Genomic DNA, 26,619 nt, shown 5'->3' on the forward strand with positions numbered 1-26,619 from the left:
ACTGTATATTTTTTAAAAAAGTGAGGTAGTGTTCACGGGTTCAATGTCCATTTAGGAATCGGATGGCAGAGGGGAAGAAGCTATTCCTGAATCGCTGAGAGTGTGCCTTCAGGCTTCTGTATCTCCTACCCTATGGTAACAGTGAGAAAAGGGCATGCCCTGGATGCTGGAGGTCCTTAATAATGGATGCTGCCTTTCTGAGACACCGCTCCCGAAGATGTCCTGGGTACTTTGTAGGCTAAAGGGACACCTCTCTATTCTGAGGCTGTAGCCTCTGGTTCTAGACTCTCCCACTATAGGAAATATCTTCTCCACATTCACTCTATCTAGGCCTTTTAATATTCAATTGGTTTCAATGAGATCTAAACCCCAATTGAGTGCAGGCCCTTATCTTGTTAAGCAGCCACACCTGCAGCACCTTGTCAAAGGCCTTGTGAAAATCCAAATAACAACATCCTTTGACTATCTATCCTGCCTGCCATTTCCTCAAAGAATTCCAACAGATTTACCAGGCAAAGTTTTCCCTTAAGAAAAGCATGCTGACTTTGGCCTACTTTATCAAATGCCTCCAAGTACCCTGAAACTTAATCATTAATAATGGATTCCAAACATCTTTCCAAATATTGAAGTCAGCTAACAGGCCTTTAATTTCCCGTCTTCCTTCTGATCTTGACCTCTTTTGAATGGGGAAATTTGGCAGAAATCGTCCAGTGCACGTAGATGTTGTCTGCTGCAGATCCGGGGTGGGGGGTGTAGAATTGTTGATGGGAAAGTTGTCTGCTGCAGATCCGGGGTGGGGGGTGTAGAATTGTTGATGGGAAAGTTGTCTGCTGCAGATCCGGGGTGGGGGGTGTAGAATTGTTGATGGGAAAGTTGTCTGCTGCAGATCCGGGGTGGGGGGTGTAGAATTGTTGATGGGAAAGTTGTCTGCTGCAGATCCGGGGTGGGGGGTGTAGAATTGTTGATGGGAAAGTTGTCTGCTGCAGATCCGGGGTGGGGGGTGTAGAATTGTTGATGGGAAAGTTGTCTGCTGCAGATCCGGGGTGGGGGGTGTAGAATTGTTGATGGGAAAGTTGTCTGCTGCAGATCCAGTGGGGGGCTGCACATTGGAAGGTTGCCTATCCCAGATCTGGGGGTGGGGGGGGGGAAAGGCAGATTGTAGGTGTTGCATCATTTAATTGGGAGAAGACTAGTAATCCAAGAAACTAGAGCTACACATCATAAAATGTGGTGGTTTGATTTTCATTGAGCTGATTTACATTGGGGAAGGAAAGTTGCCCTTAGTAACTGGAGGACTGGAATTTATAAAGGGCAGCACAAAGGTGCAGAGGTAAATAAAAGATTAAGATTAACTTTATGTTTCAGACATACGCTGAAACTTCAAAACATACAACGAAATGCATCATCTGTGCCAAATCAGAAGAGCGAGGATTGTAAACACAAGAGATTCTGCAGATACTGGTGTAACATCCTGGGGAAGGTTTCACTGCTAATGTAATGGTTTCTCTGTAGCTGCAGTGTTTGGGTTATGCTTAGAGATAACGGGGGCTTTGGAATGTGCGCTGTCCAGTGAGGGGAGGTTTTTCTTTCTTGTGTGCCCGAGAGCGAGGGATTCGTTGGCTATTGTTTGGCAGATGGAGAGAGAGGATGCCAGAACGGAGAGGTTGTAGACTACTGGACGGAAGATTAGACTGGCCCCTGCCCCGAGTGGGATACTGATTCGGAGGATGCCAGCAGAGTATCACACAGCATCCACACAAAAGCAATTTCACCAGTTTGGCAGGGGCAGTGATTGTCTTCCCCTAGACTAACGTAGCCTGTCGCACCTGGGGGTTACACTGGAAATCCAGAGGAATTCAGTAGATCAGGCGACATCTATGGAAAGGAATAAACAGTTGATGTTTTGGGCTGAGACTCTTCTTCAGCACTGGTACTGGGCAGCCAGCAAGTATTGCCATGCTTCTAACACCAGCACTATGTGCACACAATTCACTAACCATACAGGTATATCTTTGGTACGTGGAAGGAAACCAGAGCACCCGAATGAAACTCATGCAGTCATGGGGAGAACTTACAAAGTCCTTAAAAGGAGTAGTGGTAATTGAAATTAGCACTGTAATAGTGTTACACTAACAGCTATGCCAGTATGCTACCCAATGTCCCAGGATGTCTACAGGACATCTGACTCTTGAACTGTCCCTACACCTATAGGAGTTTTGTTAGCAACACAGCCAAATCCTCACAGACAGCGGCAGGAATAGAACCTAGATCACTGTAAAGCGATTTGCTAAAAGCTACACTGCTGTGCCGCACTCTGCTGGGGAGAAGTTAGGAGAATGAACTGAATTGAATTGACTTTATTACTTCCATCCTTCCTATACTGTACATGAGGAATAAAAATCTTTACCTTACATCTCCATTTAAGTTGAGAGGGAAAATAAATCAGCCAGGATTGAATGGTGGAGCAGACTTGATGGGCCCAATAGCTTAATACAACTCCTATGTCTTATGGTCTTATCAGTTCAGCCTGAACTAGTTTCAGTATAAAGAACGAGCAAGAGGTAGGAACTTTGTTGGAGCAAGTTGGTTACCTGCTCATAATGGTTTTCTGTGGCTTACTGTTATTCCTTTGTTTTGAACATCTAATAAAACAGCCTTCACCACAAGATGTCTGACTCATTCTTGACTTCTGAAGAACCTTCTGGAAAACATCATCTCCAAATCCAATGGTGTAGATGGCAAAAAGGTCATCATGGACATAATGGTCTGAAGGGCCTATTTCTGGGCCATTCTGCTGGTTGTCTGTCGCATCCAATGATGACAGGAAACCTGTGTGGGTGAGTTTTTAAATGTGGAGAAGAAGTTACACTGATGAACTTCCACTCTCTTGACCTCAGAAGTCTGGGTCCAGTGGTACGAACAAGTGTCGCAATTGGGGTCTTCCTTGGTTACAGTCGATGATCACAGAGACTTCTGTGCTTCGCTCTCTATGGGGCATTACAGAACCACCTTCCTGGCCATTGGATCTCACTGTAGATCTCATCTGAGATATTCTAATGAAGGTTCTTCAGAAGTCAAGAATGAGGCACAAAGCTGGTCGTTACAGCTGCTTTATTAAATGTCTGGGCTGTATCATGACCCCCAAGATGAGTTCTTGCTTGCAACTCACCCCAAATGGAATAGTAACTGAGTCGTGGCTGCACAAAAGGTGGCTGCTTGTCCCAGCCAGTCTGTGCAGGATCCATGAGGAATGTTTTACTGATTACAGCATAGTTGGAGCCAATGGAAAGGAGTGAGAATCACAGCTGATACTTACGGGATGGAAGGCAAGAACTTCCTCATTTTGTTCAGGCAAACACTCCAACGCATCAAAGTACATCCACTGATGGAGTGGCCGGAACTTCCCAGTACATGCCTGCAGCAACAGATAAGAGAGAGGTTAAAAAACAGCAAAGACATTAATTCAGCAACATTTGCTTTATTTTGATTCCAGAAGACCAGAGCTCAGGTTAGCTTGTGGGGTTTACTCTGCAGAATGCAGTCACTATGCACTGGATAAATACAACTCATGTGTCAGGATTATGGAGGAAACTCCAATCTAACTTGAGGAACATGATCAAACAGATTTTGAACTGCAGTGACAGAGGACATCAGCACCCTGAGTTCCAAGAGGGTGATGAGGGTCCTGTGTGCTCACTGGGATCATCAGCCTAGCTGTGAGCAAGGGCCTACCTAGAGGCTGTTGAATACGAACTAGCACCAACACAGTGATGTCTGCTTTGCCAAATCCTCCAACACATCACACTGAAAACTTCTCCTTTCAAGTTAATGTCAAAATGCTCTGACAGTATCCACAAGATGACACAATCCCTTCAATCCAAAGCTCCATTAATTGCTTTTTTACACAGAGCAGAACAATACAGGAACGGCCCACAATACCACTCGGAGCAGGACACCACAGGAACGGCCCAAATACCACACGGAGCAGGACAATACAGGAACGGCCCAAATACCACACGGAGCAGGACACCACAGGAACGGCCCAAATACAACACGGAGCAGGACAATACAGGAACGGCCCAAATACCACTCGGAGCAGTACAATACAGGAACGGCCCAAATACCACACGGAGCAGGACAATACAGGAACGGCCCAAATACCACACGGAGCAGGACAATACAGGAACGGCCCAAATACCACACGGAGCAGGACACCACAGGAACGGCCCAAATACCACACGGAGCAGGACAATACAGGAACGGCCCAAATACCACATGGAGCAGGACACCACAGGGACGGCCCAAATACCACACGGAGCAGGACACCACAGGAACGGCCCAAATACCACACGGAGCAGGACAATACAGGAACGGCCCAAATACCACACGGGGCAGGACAATACAGGAACGGCCCAAATACAACACGGAGCAGGACACCACAGGAACGGCCCAAATACAACACGGAGCAGGACAATACAGGAACGGCCCAAATACCACTCGGAGCAGTACAATACAGGAACGGCCCAAATACCACACGGAGCAGGACAATACAGGAACGGCCCAAATACCACACGGAGCAGGACAATACAGGAACGGCCCAAATACCACACGGAGCAGGACAATACAGGAACGGCCCAAATACCACACGGAGCAGGACACCACAGGAACGGCCCAAATACCACACGGAGAAGGACAATACAGGAACGGCCCAAATACCACACGGAGCAGGACAATACAGGAACGGCCCAAATACCACTCGGAGCAGGACACCACAGGAACAGCCCAAATACCACACGGAGCAGGACAATACAGGAACGGCCCAAATACCACTCGGAGCAGGACAATACAGAACGGCCCAAATACCACACGGAGCAGGGCAATACAGGAACGGCCCAAATACCACACAGAGCAGGACAATACAGGAACAGCCCAAATACCACACGGAGCAGGACAATACAGGAACGGCCCAAATACAACACGGAGCAGGACAATACAGGAACGGCCCAAATAAAACACGGAGCAGGACAATACAGGAACGGCCCAAATACCACACGGAGCAGGACAATACAGGAACGGCCCAAATACCACTCGGAGCAGGACACCACAGGAACGGCCCAAATACCACACGGAGCAGGACACCACAGGAATGGCCCACAATACCACTCGGAGCAGGGCAACACAGGAACGGCCCAAATACCACTCGGAGCAGGACAATACAGGAACGGCCCAAATACCACACGGAGCAGGACACCACAGGAACGGCCCAAATACCACACGGAGCAGGACAATACAGGAACGGCCCAAATACCACTCGGAGCAGGACACCACAGGAACGGCCCAAATACCACATGGAGCAGGACACCACAGGAACGGCCCAAATACCACACGGAGGAGGACACCACAGGAACGGCCCAAATACCACACGGAGCAGGACAATACAGGAACGGCCTAAATACCACTTGGAGCAGGACAATACAGGAACGGCCCAAATACCACACGGAGCAGGACAATACAGGAACGGCCCAAATACCACACGGAGCAGGACACCACAGGAACGGCCCAAATACCACACGGAGCAGGACAATACAGGAACAGCCCAAACACCACACGGAGCAGGACACCACAGGAACGGCCCAAATACAACACGGAGCAGGACAATACAGGATCGGCCCAAATACCACTCGGAGCAGGACAATACAGAACGGCCCAAATACCACACGGAGCAGGACAATACAGGAACGGCCCAAATACCACACAGAGCAGGACACCACAGGAACGGCCCAAATACAACACGGAGCAGGACAATACAGGATCGGCCCAAATACCACTCGGAGCAGGACAATACAGAACGGCCCAAATACCACACGGAGCAGGGCAATACAGGAACGGCACAAATACCACACGGAGCAGGACAATACAGGAACGGCCCAAATACCACACGGAGCAGGACAATCCAGGAACGGCCCAAATACCACACGGAGCAGGACAATCCAGGAACGGCCCAAATACAACACGGAGCAGGACAATACAGGAACGGCCCAAATACAACACGGAGCAGGACAATACAGGAACGGCCCAAATACCACACGGAGCAGGACAATACAGGAACGGCCCAAATACCACTCGGAGCAGGACACCACAGGAACGGCCCAAATACCACACGGAGCAGGACACCACAGGAACGGCCCACAATACCACTCAGAGCAGGGCAATACAGGAACGGCCCAAATACCACACGGAGCAGGACAATACAGGAACGGCCCAAATACCACACGGAGCAGGACAATACAGGAACGGCCCAAATACCACTCGGAGCAGGACACCACAGGAACGGCCCAAATACCACACGGAGCTGGACACCACAGGAACGGCCCAAATACCACACGGAGCAGGACAATACAGGAACGGCCCAAATACCACACAGAGCAGGACAATACAGGATCGGCCCAAATACCACACGGAGCAGGACACCACAGGAACGGCCCAAATACCACACAGAGCAGGACAATACAGGAACGGCCCAAATCCCACTCGGAGCAGGACACCACAGGAACGGCCCAAATACCACGGAGTAGGACAATACAGGAACGGCCCAAATACCACACGGAGCAGGACAATACAGGAACGGCCCAAATACCACTCGGAGCAGGACACCACAGGAACGGCCCAAATACCACACGGAGCAGGACACCACAGGAACGGCCCACAATACCACTCAGAGCAGGGCAATACAGGAACGGCCCAAATACCACACGGAGCAGGACAATACAGGAACGGCCCAAATACCACACGGAGCAGGACAATACAGGAACGGCCCAAATACCACTCGGAGCAGGACACCACAGGAACGGCCCAAATACCACACGGAGCTGGACACCACAGGAACGGCCCAAATACCACACGGAGCAGGACAATACAGGAACGGCCCAAATACCACACAGAGCAGGACAATACAGGATCGGCCCAAATACCACACGGAGCAGGACACCACAGGAACGGCCCAAATACCACACAGAGCAGGACAATACAGGAACGGCCCAAATACAACACGGAGCAGGACAATACAGGAACGGCCCAAATAAAACACGGAGCAGGACAATACAGGAACGGCCCAAATACCACACGGAGCAGGACAATACAGGAACGGCCCAAATACCACTCGGAGCAGGACACCACAGGAACGGCCCAAATACCACACGGAGCAGGACACCACAGGAATGGCCCACAATACCACTCGGAGCAGGGCAACACAGGAACGGCCCAAATACCACTCGGAGCAGGACAATACAGGAACGGCCCAAATACCACACGGAGCAGGACACCACAGGAACGGCCCAAATACCACACGGAGCAGGACAATACAGGAACGGCCCAAATACCACTCGGAGCAGGACACCACAGGAACGGCCCAAATACCACATGGAGCAGGACACCACAGGAACGGCCCAAATACCACACGGAGGAGGACACCACAGGAACGGCCCAAATACCACACGGAGCAGGACAATACAGGAACGGCCTAAATACCACTTGGAGCAGGACAATACAGGAACGGCCCAAATACCACACGGAGCAGGACAATACAGGAACGGCCCAAATACCACACGGAGCAGGACACCACAGGAACGGCCCAAATACCACACGGAGCAGGACAATACAGGAACAGCCCAAACACCACACGGAGCAGGACACCACAGGAACGGCCCAAATACCACACGGAGAAGGACAATACAGGAACGGCCCAAATACCACACGGAGCAGGACAATACAGGAACGGCCCAAATACCACACAGAGCAGGACACCACAGGAACGGCCCAAATACAACACGGAGCAGGACAATACAGGATCGGCCCAAATACCACTCGGAGCAGGACAATACAGAACGGCCCAAATACCACACGGAGCAGGGCAATACAGGAACGGCACAAATACCACACGGAGCAGGACAATACAGGAACGGCCCAAATACCACACGGAGCAGGACAATCCAGGAACGGCCCAAATACAACACGGAGCAGGACAATACAGGAACGGCCCAAATACAACACGGAGCAGGACAATACAGGAACGGCCCAAATACAACACGGAGCAGGACAATACAGGAACGGCCCAAATACCACACGGAGCAGGACAATACAGGAACGGCCCAAATACCACTCGGAGCAGGACACCACAGGAACGGCCCAAATACCACACGGAGCAGGACACCACAGGAACGGCCCACAATACCACTCAGAGCAGGGCAATACAGGAACGGCCCAAATACCACACGGAGCAGGACAATACAGGAACGGCCCAAATACCACACGGAGCAGGACAATACAGGAACGGCCCAAATACCACTCGGAGCAGGACACCACAGGAACGGCCCAAATACCACACGGAGCTGGACACCACAGGAACGGCCCAAATACCACACGGAGCAGGACAATACAGGAACGGCCCAAATACCACACAGAGCAGGACAATACAGGATCGGCCCAAATACCACACGGAGCAGGACACCACAGGAACGGCCCAAATACCACACAGAGCAGGACAATACAGGAACGGCCCAAATCCCACTCGGAGCAGGACACCACAGGAACGGCCCAAATACCACGGAGTAGGACAATACAGGAACAGCCCAAATACCACTCGGAGCAGGACACCACAGGAACGGCCCAAATACCACTCGGTGCAGGACAATACAGGAACGGCCCAAATACCACACGGAGCAGGACACCACAGGAACGACCCAAATACCACACGGAGCAGGACAATACAGGAACGGCCCAAATACCACTCGGAGCAGGACAATACAGGAATGGCCCAAATACCACTCGGAGCAGGACACCACAGGAACGGCCCAAATACCACTCGGAGCAGGACACCACAGGAACGGCCCAAATACCACTCGGAGCAGGACACCACAGGAACGGCCCAAATACCACACGGAGCAGGACACCACAGGAACGGCCCAAATACCACACGGAGCAGGACAATACAGGAACGGCCCAAATACCACACGGAGCAGGACAATACAGGAACGGCCCAAATACCACACGGAGCAGGACACCACAGGAACGGCCCAAATACCACACGGAGCAGGACACCACAGGGATGGCCCAAATACCACACGGAGCAGGACACCACAGGAACAGCCCAAATACCACATGGAGCAGGACAATACAGGAACGGCAGGAACGGCCCAAATACCACACTGAGCAGGATAGTACAGGAACAGCCCAAATATCACACGGAGCAGGACACCACAGGAACGGCCCAAATACCACATGGAGCAGGACAATACAGGAACGGCCCAAATACCACACAGAGCAGGACACCACAGGAACGGCCTAAATACCACACGGAGCAGGACAGCAGAGGAACTGGGGGAGGGTCCTTTGGCCCAACATGTCTGTTCTGAGTATAACAGGCAGGAGAAAGGGGTGGAGAGGGATTAGAAATCAGCCATGATAGAATGGTGGAGCAGACTCAATGGGCGAGTGGCGTAATTCTGCTCCTATATTTTATGGTGTTATAATACCAAATTAAACTAATGCTTTCAGCTTGTACACTGTCATGCCTTTCGATTCCCTGCATTTTCATATGTCCATTGAAATTTCTTTAATACCACAATTGTATCTAGTTCCACTACCACACCTGGCAGACCTTTCCAGGCACCCACCACCCTCAGAGTAGAAAAAAACCTTCTCCACATATCTCGTTTAAACTTCTCTGTCTCTCCAATAAACTACATCCTCTTGTATTCAACATTTCTACCCTGGGAAAAAGATTTTAACTCTACCATGGATGGTCCCAAGCCCAGATGTGAAAGGAGGGGGTTTGGGCATGGGGCTAGCAAACCCGTCCCATATAAACCAAGAGCTTCAGAAATGCCAACAGAAGTTCCAAAGACCTCAACACTGGGAGAAGAATAATGGAAGTATACTCCAAGAAGTTAGACTACACATGAAGACAAGTGTGATGGACTGGCCCAGGGCAGAGGACCCAACAAGCTGTTGTCAGTGGCCTACACCCCAGTAGTGATGCTGGGCTTAAGAAGAAATCGATTCTGTCTGTCTACTTCTCATAATTATGTAATCTATTATCAGATCTCCCTTTTACCTCCAACACTCCTCCTCATCCCTCTGCTGTGATTCAAACAGAAAATTATGGGAGCTCTTAACACGTGGCCTTCTCTGTGACGTGTCTACATCTTATTTTGCTGTTCCTGCTGAGCTCACAACAACACAAGGAAAACTTCCCTCTAATTTAAATAGTTGTTTGAGTTATTGATTGCATCCTCTGCATCACTTATTTACTGATTGGAGACACCAGATTCTGCAGACACAGGAATCTGGAATTGCTGGAAGAACTCAGCATTGAAACAGGCAAAAGATTGTTTGACATCTTGTGTTCTGATATGGGTTTTTGACCAGCCTTCTGCCTGCACAACTCAACTCTGCTGTATTATTTTTTCTTCTTCTGCACATCAGTTGTTTGTCAATCTTTGTGTCTATTTTTTCGTAGTTTTTCCTGCAAATCCCAAGGAGTATATGGTAACATATACATCTTCTTTTTCTTAAGCCTCATCATCTCTACTGGTGGCATAGGCCGCTGCCAACAGTCACCAGAGTCCTCTACACTGGGCCAGTCTTTCAAGTTGCCCTACTTCTAGATGAAGAAACATACATAGAAAACCTACAGTACAATACACACCCTTCAGCCCACAAAGTTGTGCCGAACATGTCCCTACCTTAGAAATTACTAGGCTTACCCATAGCTCTCTAATTTTCTAAGCTTCATGTACCTAACCAAAAGTCTCTTAAAAGACCCTATCGTATTCGCCTCCACCACCTTTGCCAGCAGCCCATTCCACACAGAAGAAGATCCTTCTTCTTCCAGGAACAACATCTTTGAAGCTTCTGTTGGTGTTTCTGTAGCGCTGGGTTTTTATGGGATGTGTGTGCTAGCCCCATGACAACCCTCCTGCTTTCACAGCCCCGCTTAGCACTGCCCACGGTCAAATTTAACATACATGAACTTAAATAATAAATTTGCTTTGAATATCAAAGATGCTGCCTGACCTGCTGAGTTCTCCTGCAGTTTGGCTTTGGCTCTCCTTTCTAAAATTGATTTGATTTTTTTCTGGAACATAGGTATTATTGGCAAGGGCAGCATTAATATTTTATCGCTACTTGTCCTACACAGGAGGGGCTTGCTGGACCCTTCGGGGAGCTGGTCAGAGTGTAACACATCACTGTGGACCTGCAGTCACACACAGTCCAAACTGAGTAAAGATAGCAAGTATTTTTCCTGGAGGTACGTCACAGACCAGATCACACCTTTCATAACATGATTCCCATGTTATTCAAGAGCTTTCCAGTTCTGATGAGCAGAAACACATACTCATTCCCTTACTCATATTCTGAACCTCCAAAGTCAGCCTGATAAACTCACACAACATGCTGGAGGAACTCAGCAGGTCAGGCAGCATCTACAGAAAGGAATAGGGAGCTGGTGTTTTAGGCAGAGACCTTTCAAAAGGACTGAAGTCATCCTGATGGTCACATCCTCCTGCTGTATTAGCCTTCACTTTGTACCACCTGGCCATTCTGCCCTCTCCTACACCATCAACGTTGAATCTTACACACCAGTCAGTCCTCATGCAGGGAGTGATGTGTTCACTGAAGCTGCCACAACCCAAATCTGTCACTATCTGAGCAATAAAGGCCAAACTTCACCAGGGTTGAAGTGTAACACGTTTCTGAAGACGTCCAGATCATTGGGCATATATGATGGTGGAAGGGAAGAAAATCATTAGAAAGATGTGTCATTGGATTGGAAGATGTTGAACTCTTGTGGGCTGAGTTAAGAAACTGCAAGGGTAAAAATTCTTTTTCTGCTCAAATGTGCATCATTGGTGTATCTGATACAGTGGCCACTGAGTGTACGTTTGTGGTCTTCTGCTGCTGTAGTCCATCCATTCCAAGGTTCAACATGTTGTGCATTCAGGGATGCCCTCCTGCACACTACTGTTGTAATGTGTGGTTATTTGAGTAGCTATCACCTTCCTGTCAGCTTGAACTAGTCTGGCCATCCTCCTGAGTTCTCTCATGAACAAGCCATTTTTCTCTACAGAACTACTGCTCACCATGTTTTGTTTTTTGCACCATTCTCTGTAAACCCCGAAGACTGCTGTGTTTGAAAATCACAGGAGATCAGCAGTTTTTGAGATTCTCAAACCACCCTGTCTGGCACCAACAATCAATCCGTGGTCAAAGTCACTTAGATCACATTTCTCCCCCATTTGGATGTTTGGTCTAAACAACAACTGAATCTCTTGACCATGTCTGCATGCTTTTGTGCATTGCATTGCATTGAGCCACATGACTGGCTGATTAGATATTTGCATTAATGAGCAGGTGTACCTAATGAAGTGGCCACTGAGTGTAGTTCTCTAGTATAGTGCAGCAGTCACTGAGAAAGAGATAGATAAATAGAAAACCACAGGTCATGTTACTGTTTACTTTTCACTGTATCTGACCATACACTTCAGCTCAAACCTCACACTCTCTTACTCTAAAGTCCAGTGGGCTTTCCTACTATCTTACCTTCATCACTTCCTGTGCGGCCACCCCACCAATGAACGCGTTGATTGGATTCAGGTTGCCAGTGGCTATGAATGCCAGCTTCCTCACCAAGTCCTCATTCAGGAGCTTCTCTCCAAGGACGGATGGGACTTCTTCACTCAGCTTTTTTGCCATGTTCACCAAGAGCTCAGCATCAGCCTATGACGAAAACACAACAGGGAGCATCATTAAAGGTTAACTTGCAGGTTGAGTTGGTGGTGAGGAAGGCAAATGCAATGTTAGCATTCATTTCAAGAAGACTAGAACATAAAAGCAAGGATGTAATTTTGAGGCTTTATAAGACATTGGTCAGACTGTACATGAAGTATTGTGAACAGTTTAGAGCCACTTATCTGAGAAAAATTATGCTGGCATTGGAGAGGTACAGAATAGATTCACCACAATGATCCCGTGAGTGAAAGGGTTAATGTATAAGGAGCATTTGATGCCTCTGGGCCTGTACTCGCTGGAGTTTAGAATAACGGGGGGGAGCTCATTGAAACCTATTGAATACGGAAAGGCCAAGATAGAGTAGATTTAGACAGGATGGTTCCTATAGTGGGGGAGTCTAGAACCAGAGGGCACAGCATCAGAAGGACTGGCCTTTAGAACAGAGAAAAAGATGAATTTCTTTAGCTAGTGAGTCATTGATCTGGAATTCATTGCCACAGTTGGCTGTGGAAGCCAGATCATTGGGCATATATGATGGTGGAAGGGAAGAAAATCATTAGAAAGATGTTTCATTGGATTGGAAGATGTTGAATCCTTGTGGGCTGAGTTAAGAAACTGCAAGGATAAAAGCACTCTGATTGCAGTTATATACAGGCCTCCAAACAGTGGCTGGGATGTGGACCACAGATTACAATGGGAAAAAGAACAGGCGAGTCAAAAGGGCAATGTTATGATAGTCATGGGAGATTTTAACATGCAGGTCAATTGGGAAAAATCAGGTTGGTAATGGATCTCAAATGAGTGAATTTGTTGAATACCTACGAGACGCTTTTTAGAGCAGTTTGTCATTGACCCTACTAGGGGACCAGCTATACTGGATTGGGTGTTACATAATGAACTGGAGGCATTCAGCAGCTTAAGGTAAAGGAGCCCTTAGGAGGCAGTGATCACAATATGATTTGAGTTCAACTTGAAATCTGAAAGGGAGAAAGTAAAGTCTGATGTAGCAGTATTTCAGTGGAGTAAGGGAAATTACAGTGATATGAAAGAAGAGTTGGCCAAAGTAAATTGTAAGGAGATGCTGACAGGGATGACAGCAGAGCAGCAATGGCTTGAGTTTCTGGGAAAAATGAGGAAGTTACAGGATAGATGTATTCCAAAAACAAAGAAATACTCAAACGGGAAAATAGTACAACCATGGCCAACAAGGGAAGTCAAAGCTAATGTAAAAGCAAAAGAGAGGGCATACAACAAAGCAAAATTAGTGGGAAGATAGAGGATAGGGAACCTTTTAAAAACCTATAGAAAACACCTAAAAGAATCATTAGGAGGGAAAAGATGAAACATGAAATCAAGCTAACAAACAATATAAAAGTGGATGTTAAAAACTTTTTCAAGTAATGTAAAAAAGAGAGATGAGAGTGGATATAGCACCCCTAGAAAAAGAGGCCAGAGAAATAATGATGGGGGGGACAAGGTGATGGCAGATGAATTAAAATAATATTTTGCATCAATGTTACTGTGGAAGACACTAACAATGTGCCAGATGTTCAAGGGTGTGAGGGAAGAAAAGTGAGTGCAGTTACCATGATAAGGGAGAAGGTGCTCAATAAGCTGAAATACCTAAGGCTAACAAGATAGGACAGAGTCAGAATGGCTTCCGTAAGGGAATCTATTGCCTGACAAACCTGTTGGATTCTTTGAAGAGATTACAAGTAGGAAAGATAAAGGGGATGCAGTGGATATTGTATATTTGGATTTTCAGAAAGCCTTTAACAAGGCTGCTTATCAAGTTAAGAGCCTATGGTATTACAGGAAAGTTAATGACATAGTTAGAGCATTGGCTGATTGGTAGGAGGCAGCAAGTGGGAATAAAAGGATCCTTTTCTGGTTGGCTGCCAGTGACTAGTGGTGTTCCACAGGGGTTGATATTGGGAACAATTCTTTTTATGCTGTTGGTCAATGATTTAGATGATGGAATAGATGGCTTTGTTGCCAGCTTTAAAGATGATATGAAGACTGGAGGAGGGGCAGGTAGTGTTGTGGAAACAGGTGGGCTACAGAAGGACTTAAGACAGATTAGGAGAATGGGCAAGAAAGTGGCAAATTAAATACAATACAATATTGGAGAATGCACTTTGGTAGAAGAAATTAATATGTAGACTATTTTCTAACTGGGGAGAAAATCCAAAAATCTGAGATGCAAAGAGACTTGGGAGTCCTAGCTTCAGACTGAGTCAGTGATGAGGAAGGCAAGTGCAATGTTAGTATTCATTTCAAGAATATAAGAGCAGGGATGTGATGCTGAAGCTTTATAAAGCACTTGTGAGCCCTCACCTTGAGTACTGTTAACAGTTTTGAGCTTCTTATTCAAGAAAAATGTGCTGGCATTGGAGAGGGTCCAGAAGTGGTTCACAAGGATGATTCCAGGAATTAAAGGTTATCACAGGAGGAATGTTTGATGGCCCTGTGCCTATACTCGCTGGAATTTAGAAGGATGAGGGCACATCTCATTGAAACATTTTGAACGTTGAAAGGTTTAGAGAGTAGATGTGGAAAGGATGCTTCCCATGATGGGGGAGTCTAGCTCAAGAGGGCAAAGCCTCAGGATAAAACAGAGATGCGGAGGAATTTCTTTAACCAGAGGGTGGTGAATTTGTGGAATTTGTTACCACAGGAAGCTGCGGAGGACAGGTCGTTGGATGTATTTAAGGCAGAGATTGATAAGTTCTTGATGGGCCACAGCATCAAAGGTTACGGGGAGAAGGCCAAAGAGTGAGGCTGAGGAGGGGAAAATAAAAAGATCAACCGTGATTGAATGGCAGAGCAGACTCGATGGGCAGATGGCCTACTTCTGCTCCTTTGTCTTATGGTCTAAGATGCTGTTCCTAAAACACTGAATTGTTGCCTTCAGGCTTCTCTACCTTCCTCTTAAAAATGAGAAGGGAGCAAATAATAAGGAACGATGAAGTAGGTCTTCACCTCCTGGCTCAGAGACCATTTGGTGAGCTACTGAGGCACCATGCGCAGTGGGGGTGGGGGCAGATCAGGTTCAGGACATGGAGAAGGGTGTGTAATTTGCTGAGGTTCTCTTATGCTCAGTTACTGTGATCACTCACCTTTCCCCAGGGTTTGGGGAGTCGGCCATGGTCCCTCACAAACCCATGCAGAGCCAGGAAGGCAATGTGTAGCGTGCCTTGTCTGTCCATCTTGCCAAAATCGGAGATCTGGTATGTTGGCTCCTGCAGTGCCTCCTTCAGGCACTTCTGCAAGAGAGAAGATAGACATTGGTCAGGTCACAGCAGGACATCTGCATCTACATTTCTGATCACCAGTCTGAAGGAAGGACATGATTGCGGTGGAGAAGGTGTCAAGGAGTCACTACCATGATGTCTGGGATGGAATGCTTCCATTAAGAAGAGAGCTTGGGTCATTGGAAACCTCTCCCCTTCAGCAGGTGTCTGAAACTAAATGCTCTGTGATTGACAAAATTATGGCACACATGCCCAAGAACATCTTCTTAAACCCATCACTCCTTTTGAAGTTAGCTGAAGAGATTGTGAAGGCATTAGAAAAGATCTTTTAAGTATCAATAGAATCTGGCATGGTTCTGGAGGAAGGAAGGAAATTACAGGCAAGTTAGTCTGACCTCAGTGGCTGGGAAGATGTTGGTGTGAGATTGTTAAGAATCTGGTTTCGGGGTACTTGGAGGTACGTGATGACAACACTTCATTTATTTCAATCTGTCTCTATTAGACTCATCATTGCAATAATAAAACATCGAACGCATGTAAATAAGCAATAGGAATCCTTTTCCCCTGCGGAAGGGCTCGTCCTTGTCCCTTGCAGAAGGATTCGTCTTTGTCCCTGCAGAATGACTCATCTTTGTCCCTTGTAGAAGGACTCATCCTTGTCCCTGCAGACTCATCCTTTTTTCTTACAGAAGTTCGCAACTATTACTACTAATTAATTCATCTCTGCTCAAAATTGCCATGGCACACGAGACAATTCTTTAGAAGATTATTGCCAATTTAGGCCCATGCTCTCAAAATGGTGCACTGCCCCTGCAGAGTTTAGAGTAAGGGGTATGTGGTCTGGCTGGGGGATCTGAGGAAGAATACGTTTTTACACCCAGAGAGTGCTGAAATCCAAAACTGACTACCTAAGAGAGTGTTTAAATGAACACCAAGGCACAGAAGCTACAGACCAAGTGTTTGTCAATGGGATTAGTGTGGATAGGTACTTCATTGCTGGCATAGATGTAAGGGGCTGAATGGCCTATTTCCTTGCTGTTCCTGGATAAGGAGTGACACCCACCCCCACCACTATAACCAGGACTCCAATAGGTCACCCAAAGTCAAAACCAACCCAAACTGGACCCACAACCTGTACCGAAGCCTCTCAACGCCAAAAGGGAAAAGAGTTCAAAACCCACCTGTACCTTGTGTGTATCTGTAGTTAACTTACATGGACATTCTTTTAAACATCCCATGGTCCATCACATGTGGAAGACCTAGCGATGATCGGATTGGACAGCTTAAACAATTGAAACAATCCACTTGGGTAGTTAATAAGTGGGCACTTTTTCTGAAGGGCAATTCAGATTGGAACCAGACAAACTAAAAAGCTGTGGACAACTGGAAAACATCTTACTCTGAAGTGGTGGTGGTAGTGGTGAGGCTGTGGGTAGTTGAGATACTGAGACCTCAGCACCAGGATCCAGAAGGATTTTGCCATACTGAGGCAAATGGAGGAGATTCAGATTCTTATTTATTTATTGCATGTGCATATAATCATAAATGAAATGTGTTGTCTGTGTTAACAATCAACAGAACCTAAAGATGTGCTGGAGGCAGCCCATTGCTGCTGCCATACATTCTAATATCAACAGAACAACATAAGAGTGGTCTGGCTGCCTTTCACACCACAAAGATGTGCTATTCATCTAAATGGGTGCTACAGGACTGTGGCAAAATAATCAAAAGTATTAATAAATCAGACTCGGAAATTGACGTGTAGGCAATCTAGCAGGGAAGACCCGAAGCCTCATATTATTCTTTCAAAGTAAGTACTCTGGGAAGGATGGGAAAGTAACTGTTAAAATGCCAGTTGCAACAGGGAGGACTCCTTTAGGGAGGTAATCATATCAAACTGTTTCACATTATTGCATTGAGCTATCTGGCCAAATTCTGTTTTGGACTGGTCTATGGATCTCTGAATCTACCCTCTCCATGATCTCATCTGTGAATCATTGCTGGAGGCCAGCTCAAGACACAGTTGCCAGGGACCACACCAGGGAACTGATTCAGTGACAACCTGAGAGGGCTGCAAAGCAACACAAGAGACTGGGAGTACACAGGGAGGAACTGCTATACAGTACTTACAAAGGTCAAACGCTGTGGCATCTTTACTTCCGTTACAATCCCACCTCCTTCGTAATCGCCAAAGCCAGTCGTGTCACAGATTGAGAAGGAATAGGCATCTGAAATACACGTTTAGCTCTTTATATCAAAAACTTGAATGACAGCACTGTAGGTGGGAAGCAAGTCATGAAGAGAACTCAAGAAGGTGACAAGGGATATGAATAGGTTAAGTGAGAGGACAAAGATCTGGCAAATGGAGTACGATGTGTGGCAGTATTGAATCATCAATGTCTGGTCATCTTTGGTATAACTCCATCATGGACGGCCTGAAGCCCAGCTATGAAAGGAGGAAGGCTGGGTATGGGACTAGCAACCCCATCCCATAAAAACCTAGTGCTACAGAATGCCAACAGAAAATGAGACAAACCTCAACAGGGTGAGAGGAAAGTTCATCCAATCTCTCTCTTGGTTCAATGAGCAAAAAGACCCTTCTTTACCTATTAATCTTTCTCATTGGTGCACATAGCAGAGAAAGAGATTATTCAGTCTACATAGCATGAGATGTGATAGTAAACAGTAATCTCTGACAACAAGGCCTTCTAACATAGGAAATGAACACAGATTCACCTCTATAAAAATTTGAAGTGTGAATCTGTGGCTCAAGGCTGCTTTATACAAGTGATCCAAAGTGAAGACTTGTTTCTCTATCCCTGAAGCACTGCACAAGTAGTTCTCTTCAAAACAGAGATGAGGAGGAATTTATTTAGCCAGTCGTGAATCTGTGAAATTCATTGCCACAGACGGCTGTGTAGGCCAGATCATTGGCTGTAAGAGATTGATAGGTTCCTGAATGGCAAGGAGATTAAGGGTTACAGAGAACAGGGTTGAGAGAAAAAAACTCAGCCATGAAGAAGACTTAATTTTGCTACTATATCTTAAGGTCTTCCTAGTGTCAGTCCATTCCAATGAAAGCATGTTACAGACACTATTGTGGGGTTGTACTGCCATCTGCTGGCAACTAGGGCGACCTGTGCCCTCAGATGGTAGTGACTTACCAATGACCTTGATTTCCATGGGTTTGCAGTTATTCAGTTCAGTCATGCCCTGAACCTCCGAGAAAGTCACAAAATCCCCTGTCTGAAATCCATGGTGTGACTTGTCCAAGCAAGTTACCAACCCTGGGTTCTCCTAAACACACAGGAAAATAAAAAAAAGAGGCAGCAATTTAACCAAAACACCTTCAAATCATGAAACAAAAGTTGTGTATATTGTCATAATAGTGCAAGGATGCAATGTCAAACTTACTTGCAACAGCATCACAGACACAGAGCATTAGAGACACATTGACAAAAAAAACCATTTAACACATCTTATATAATAATGCAAAATAGAAGATAATTAGAACAAAAAGGTCCACAGTAATTCAAAGTGATCATGACTTATAGGAGCAGAATTCGGCCATTTGGCCCATCGAGTCTGGTCTGTCATTTCATCATGGCTGATTCATTTCCGTCTCAGTCCCAATCTCCTACCCTCTCCCCGTATTCTTTCGTGCCCTTACCAATCAAGAATCTATCGATCACTGCCTTAAATATACCCAATGATTTGGCCTCCACAGCCATTTGTAGCAACAAATTCACCACTCTCTGGTTAAAGAAATTCCTCCTCATCTCCGTTTTAAAAGGATAACCCTCTATTCTGAGGCTGTGTCCTCTGTTCTTAGACCATAGTAAACATCCTCTCTACATCCACTCTATTGAGGCCTTTCAACATTCAATAGAATTCAATGAGGTCACCCCTCATTCTTCTGAATTCTGGTGAGTACAGGCCCAGAGCCATCAAATGCTCTTCATATGACAAACTTTTCAATCCCGGAATCATTTTTGTGAACCTCCTCTGAACTCTGTCTAATGTCAGCACATATTTTCAGACATTAGGGACCAATACTGCTTACTATATTATAAGTGAGGCCTCACTAGAGTCTTATACAGCTTCAACATTACACAGTTTCTTTCACATTATAGTCCTCTTGAAATGAATGCTAACATCGCATTTACCTTCCTTACCACTACCTCAACCTGCAAATCAGCCTTAAAGAAATCCTGCACAAGGACTCCCAAGTCCCTCTGTGCCTCAGACTTTAGAATTTTTTCTCCATTTAGATAATAGTCAACCCTTTAATTTCTACTACCAAAGTGCATGATCATACACTTCCCAACACATCTGCCATTTCTTTGGCCATTCTCCTAATCTGTCTAAGGCCTTCTGTATCCTCTCTACTTCCTCAAAACTTCCTGCCCCTCCACCTATCTTCGTATTATCTGCAAACTTGGCCACAAAGCCATCAATTCCATCATCCAAATCATTGACATGTAATATAAAAAGAATTGATCCCCGTACCACTAGTGGAACACCACTAGTCACCAGCAGCCAATCAGAAAAGCCTCCTTTTATTCACACTCTTTGCTTCCTGCCAAACATCCAACACTTTATCCATACTAGTACTTTTCCTGTAATACCATGGGTTCTTGTTAAGGAGCCTCATGTGTGGCACCTTCTCAAGACATTCTGAAAATCCAAGTACACAACATCTACTGATTCTCTTTTGTCTACCCTGCTTGTTATTTCTTCAAAGAATTCCAACAGATTTGTCAGGCAAGATTTTCCCTTGAAGAAACCATGCGAACTATGGCCTATTTTATCGTGTGCCTCTAAGTACACTGAAACCTTACTTAATAATCCAGTCCAACATCTTCCCAACCACTAAGGTCAGACTATCTGGGCTACAATTTTCTTTCTTCCGCTTCCCTCCCTTCTTGAAGATTGGAGTGACATTTGCAATCTTCCATTCCTCTGGAACCATGCCAGAATCACTTGATTCTTTTAAGATCATGACTAATGCCTCCACAATCTCTTCAGCCACCTCTTTCAGAACCCTGGGGTGTACACCATCTGGTCCAGGTGACTTATCTATATTCAGACCTTTCCATTTCCCAAGAATCTTGTCCTTAGCAATGGCAACTTTACACATTACTGCCTCCTGACATTCTTGAACTTCTGGCATACTGCTAGTGTCTTCCACAGTGAAGAGTGATGCAAAATACTTATTCAGTTTGTCTGTCATTTCCTTACCCCAAATTACTACCTCTTCAGCATCATTTTCCAGTAGTCTGATATCTACTCTCGCACCTCATAAAGTTAGAGGTTAAACTACAGGTATGAAATAAAATATGCATAGATACCAAAACTTATTTACAACAGCATTATGAAAAGTGGTTTAAAGTGTTTACAGTGCAGTGCATTGATAGGGGTAATAGATAGTAGGGTGTGTGAAAGGTCTAGTTATAATGGTTGATCAGATTAACTACCTGGGGAAAGAAACTTTCAAGATGGAGTGAAGTTTTTTTTTTGGGCCTGAGCCCAGAACAGTGACATCTGCATCAACTGGTGCAGCATCAGCATATGTCCGTATCTGGACTGCTGAAAGACCCTGGAGTCTGCGACAAACATTTCCACTCTTGAACAACCGGTGGATCATCGCAGCGACCCAAGTTCTTGTTTTAATAGCCCTATAGCATCTTCCAGATGGAGCTTCTGGAAAAGGCAGTTTGCAGGGTGGGTAGTATGCACAATGATTTTCCTGCCCACTTCTTTGTTCTGGATGCATATAAGTCCTGTGGTGATGATAGACTGCAGCCAATGATCTTTTCTGCTGTCCTGATAGTTCACTGCAGTTTTCCTGGCTGCAGTGTAGATAGTACCGACAGAAAGGAAAAGTGGGTAGTTAAATAAAGGCAAAGCAAAACTGAATGTTAATGGAGAGGGTTTACCTTGGTGATCCAGGATACAGTGGTGTGCACAGGCTCTTCCCCATTCATGTCCGTCACGATGAACTCATCCCCAAAGTCACAGAACACCTGACTGCAATTTAACCAGAGACCTTGTGTTTAAAATAGTGGGGAGAGTAGAGGTAATCTACAAACACAAAATCATTACAGCTTACCACCTCAGTCCATTGGCAAAAGGGCCTCCAGCTGTAATCCATTCTTTGTAAAGGAATGTTGTCCAATGGGAAAGACTTTATTCTGGAGATTGGAAGTACACCACCTCACCTGAATGGGGATTGTGGTCTTCAACTTGTACTCAATACTCTCACAAACCCGTACAGATGCAGTGCTGAAGGTATTTCAACTGGTAGCATCGTGGCCTAGCACAGCAATTCCAACACACAGGAATGCAAGAGACTGCAGAGAGTAGTGGACAGAACCGAGTCCATCACAGGGCACAGACCTCCCCACTACTGAGAGATTCCACAGGAGGTGCTGCCTCAAGAAGGCAACATCTGTCATTCAGCATCCCCACCGTCTGGGCTCATACACGAAGGCACACCAACAACTATAAATTCACTAGGTGCTTGAGGAGATTTGATGTGTCCTGCATACATCTACGGATACATGGCGGATGGTCTTCTGACTGGTTGGAGGTTCCAATGCAAAGGATTGAAAGAGACTACAGAAGGTATTAGACACAGCAGTGTCATGGGTACAACCCTCCGCACCATGCAGGACATCTCCCATAGGTGATGCCTCAAAAAGGCAGCATGCATTATTAAGGGCTCTCACCATCTGGGACATAGCCTTTTCTCATTACTACAATCACAGAGGAGGTACAGGAGCCTGAAGATGCACTGTACTGCTACCATAAATTTTGCAAATATGTCAGTGATAACAAAATTGATTTGTTCTTCTCAGTCAGTCAGGAGGTACAGAAACCTCACGTTACTACTTTCTCAGCCTTTTCGCAGTCAACTGTACAGCATCCATTGATGCTGCCTGGCCTGCTGAGATCCCCCAACATTTTGTGTCTGTTGTTCGGATTTCCAGCATCAGCAGATATTCTCTTGTTTGTGACTTTCCTACAACAATATGGTTCTTGAACTAACCTGCACAACTCTAACTCAGCAATGGAACACTACGGACCACCTCAAAGTCGCCTTGCACTAAAGAAATGCATCTTTTTCATATTAAAGTCTTGTTTTTGTCTATACCTACATGCTGGTGAAGCAGCAGCAAGCATGTTTTTCATTATGCCTGTACCTCACTGTACTCATGCACATAATAATAAATGTGACTTCACTGAATTACAATTCTGAATCAAACTTACAGTCTTTACTGAAATTAACTCTGAATGGACAGCCCCAAACCTGGCTGCAAAAGGAGGAGGATTGGGCATGGGACTAGCAGCTCTTGTAAAAACCCAGAGCTACAGAAACACCAAAAGCTCCGAAGGATTCATCCCTGGGAAAGAAAGGATCTTCTCCTAGATGACCTATACAGTCCTGTGGTGAACACCACAGATCTGTGGAAGCCACAGAGCCGACCAACCTTCTATCATACAAGGCTGGTCCAGGACAGAGGATCTGGCGAGCTGCTGTCAACAGCCTATGCCCCAGTAGGTAAAGTTGCTGAAGTAACAACATCATCCTGTACCTAATAAACACATGAACAGTCGAGATCACAAAGGAAATTTCAACTCAAGACAGACAGACAGACATTCATACTTTATTGATCCCGAGGGAAATTGGGTTTCGTTACAGTTGCACCAACCAAGAATAGTGTAGAAATATAGCAATATAAAACCATAAATAAATAAATAATAATAAGTTAATCATGCCAAGTGGAAATAAGTCCAGGACCAGCCTATTGGCTCAGGGTGTCTGACACTCCGAGGGAGGAGTTGTAAAGTTTGATGGCCACAGGCAGGAATGATTTCCTATGACGCTCAGTGTTACATCTCGGTGGAATGAGTCTCTGGTTGAATGTACTCCTGTACCTAACCAGTACATTATGGAGTGGATGGGAGACATTGTCCAAGATGGCATGCAATTTGGACAGCATCCTCTTTTCAGACACCACCATCAGAGAGTCCAGTTCCACCCCCACATCATCACTGGCCTTACGAATGAATTTGTTGATTCTGTTGGTGTCTGCTACCCTCAGCCTGCTGCCCCAGCACACAACAGCAAACATGATAGCACTGGCCACCACAGCCTCGTAGAACATCCTCAGCGTCGTCCGGCAGATGTTAAAGGACCTCAGTCTCCTCAGGAAGTTCAATTATCATCACACTCGAGGTCACTCAGCCAACTGAGTCCATGGTGCCTCCTAGAACAGCATTCAGTACTATTCCCTTCCCTTCCTGCCCCTGTAGCCGTGCAACTTATTCTCTCTCACAAGCCCATTCATTTCCCTTGTTATGAGAGGCACAGATAGGGTAGAAATCTTTATCCCAGGGTAAAAAAATTATTTTTTTGTAATTTATTTTTTATTGAAGTTCATCATCAAACAAACATTTCCATAAGATGTATTTCAGATATTGTACATATATATCATATAGTCATACATGCCACAAATCTCCATATAATATTTATCTGAGGTATACACTTATAGAAAAGAGAGGAAAGAAAGAACAAGCGAAAGGAGAAAACTATGTACAAGTAGGGAGTGATCTGTTTTTTAACAACATATTCATTGATTTGTGAAAATAAAATCAGGCCTATGAGGTGTTATAAACCATTTTTCCCAGTATGAATCAAATTGTTCCAACTTATGATTAACAGATGCAGTTATCTTCTCCATTTTGTACATGTTCATTGTAATTTCCATCCATACATTTAAGGTTGGGCTCTCCTGTGATAACCATTTCCTAATAAGAGTCTTTTTACCAGCTACCAGCAGTATATTCATTAAATACTTATCCCTTTTCAACCATTCTAGAGGTATATACCCAAAATATATGGTCTTACTCTCTAAGGGTATTTCACATTTAAAGATGTCTCGTAGGGCATTGTGTATCCCACTCCAATAGTCTTTGATAATGGAGCATTCCCAGAAAATATGATAATGGTTTGCATTTTGATTTCCACAATCTCTCCAGCAAACAGAGAGGTTACTATCATAATGGGATTTCTGAGAGGGTGTAATAAAATATCTTATCAAGATTTACCATCCAAACTCCCTCCATTTCTGTGAACTGGTACACTTCCATTGATACCTCCATATTATATATTCAATAGAGTAACTGAATTTCCATCTATATTTCCCCCTTACCAGAATATACCTGCCCTCCTTATCTCCCATTTCGAATACCTTTTCAAAATTTAGCTTGTTTTAAATAAGAATAGCAACTTCTCTCCTATGTCCTGATTTATATGAGGAGAAAAACAAAGAGAAGCCCATTCTCTTTAGTTTTCCATGCTCATTATCGCTTACGTGAATTTCCTGTAAATACTACATGGGCTTGTTCTTTTTTCATTTTGGATAGAATTCCACTATGTTTGATTGGATTTAACAGCCCATTGACATTAAAAGAAATTAATTTTAACTTTGTCCTTAGCCATGTGTATTTACCTGTCAATATATCATTGAAATTTAGCAGAATAAAGCTTAATCGATCTACTCCCTGAACAACTAAGAACCAAGAAACATGAATAATAATAAAAGGCAATAAAGGTGTGATTCCAAGGCTGAGGTCTCCAGTAGATGACCCTGGGTTGAGCTAGAGGAAACGTCTAGCTGTGGGGGATAGCCCCTCCCACCTGTGAGTTGAGGGCCCCCATTGCAATACCCATAAAAGTAAGTGAACAAATCTATATCCATTACACAGAAAAGATTCCTTGTGTATTCTATATCTATATTCTCATTTAGGTGGGGGAAAAGAAGTGAATGAGTGAATAAAGAAGAATAACTGAGTAATATAAAATCCACATTATAATAAGTATTTTTCGAGACAGGTATAGCACCGTCTATTTTTGCTTCCATTTAGCTTCTCAACACTTTTAAAGTTAGTCAAACCTTATGGCTCTTCTGGAGGGGGTGAGGACTGTCTTTTGAGAACTCAGTCTCTTCCTGATACATTTCTCTCGCCCTCCTCCCGTCCCCTGATTTCTCGATTCTCTCACTATTTCTGAAGCAGAGCAGGATAACTGCTCAGCCAGGCTTTCCCTCGGTTTGATCACGCTGACGGGCAACCCTCTGGTCTTCATGTCGGTAGTCGCCTCTTCCACTGTCTGATACGGTTGGATCCCATTTTCATAAAACACCTGCAGTTTAGCAGGGTACGGAGTTTGAAATCCAATCTTTCCTTGCTTTAATATTTGCTTTACTTCAGAGTATTCTTTACGTCTCTTCAGGACCGCCAGGGGGTAATCTTGATCAAAATATATTAATTTAACATCCACAATCACCCTCTTCTTACCCCAGGCCCTTCGTAGAATCTCCACCTTGGTAGTGTATTGAAGGAATCTAATCACTATTGAGCGTGGCTTATCTTCTCTGTCTCCAGTAAGCCACGGGACGATCGCACGATGCGCCCTCAATTTCAAGCTCCATAGTCGGAGGAATCTCCAGCGTGTGCCGCAGCAACTTTTGTACAAACTCCATCATAGACAAACTTTCCACTCTTTTGG

General features: G+C 45.4%; 1 protein-coding gene across 1 annotated transcript in view; it reads right to left on the reverse strand.

Moving 5' to 3' along the window:
* The window catches only part of LOC140741996 (ubiquitin-like modifier-activating enzyme 1), a 430,112-nt gene that overhangs the window by 383,001 nt on the left and 20,492 nt on the right, over positions 1 to 26,619 (reverse strand). The window contains exons 6-11 of the mRNA XM_073072650.1: positions 21,983 to 22,073; positions 19,208 to 19,340; positions 18,174 to 18,271; positions 15,909 to 16,055; positions 12,601 to 12,777; positions 3,317 to 3,415 (exon numbers count right to left, since the gene is read on the reverse strand). Of these exons, the coding sequence (XP_072928751.1) occupies positions 3,317 to 3,415; positions 12,601 to 12,777; positions 15,909 to 16,055; positions 18,174 to 18,271; positions 19,208 to 19,340; positions 21,983 to 22,073 (745 nt within the window). The remainder of the gene's footprint in view (positions 1 to 3,316; positions 3,416 to 12,600; positions 12,778 to 15,908; positions 16,056 to 18,173; positions 18,272 to 19,207; positions 19,341 to 21,982; positions 22,074 to 26,619) is intronic.

This window comes from Hemitrygon akajei, chromosome 19 (genome assembly GCF_048418815.1).
Source record: "Hemitrygon akajei chromosome 19, sHemAka1.3, whole genome shotgun sequence".
NCBI lineage: Eukaryota > Metazoa > Chordata > Chondrichthyes > Myliobatiformes > Dasyatidae > Hemitrygon > Hemitrygon akajei.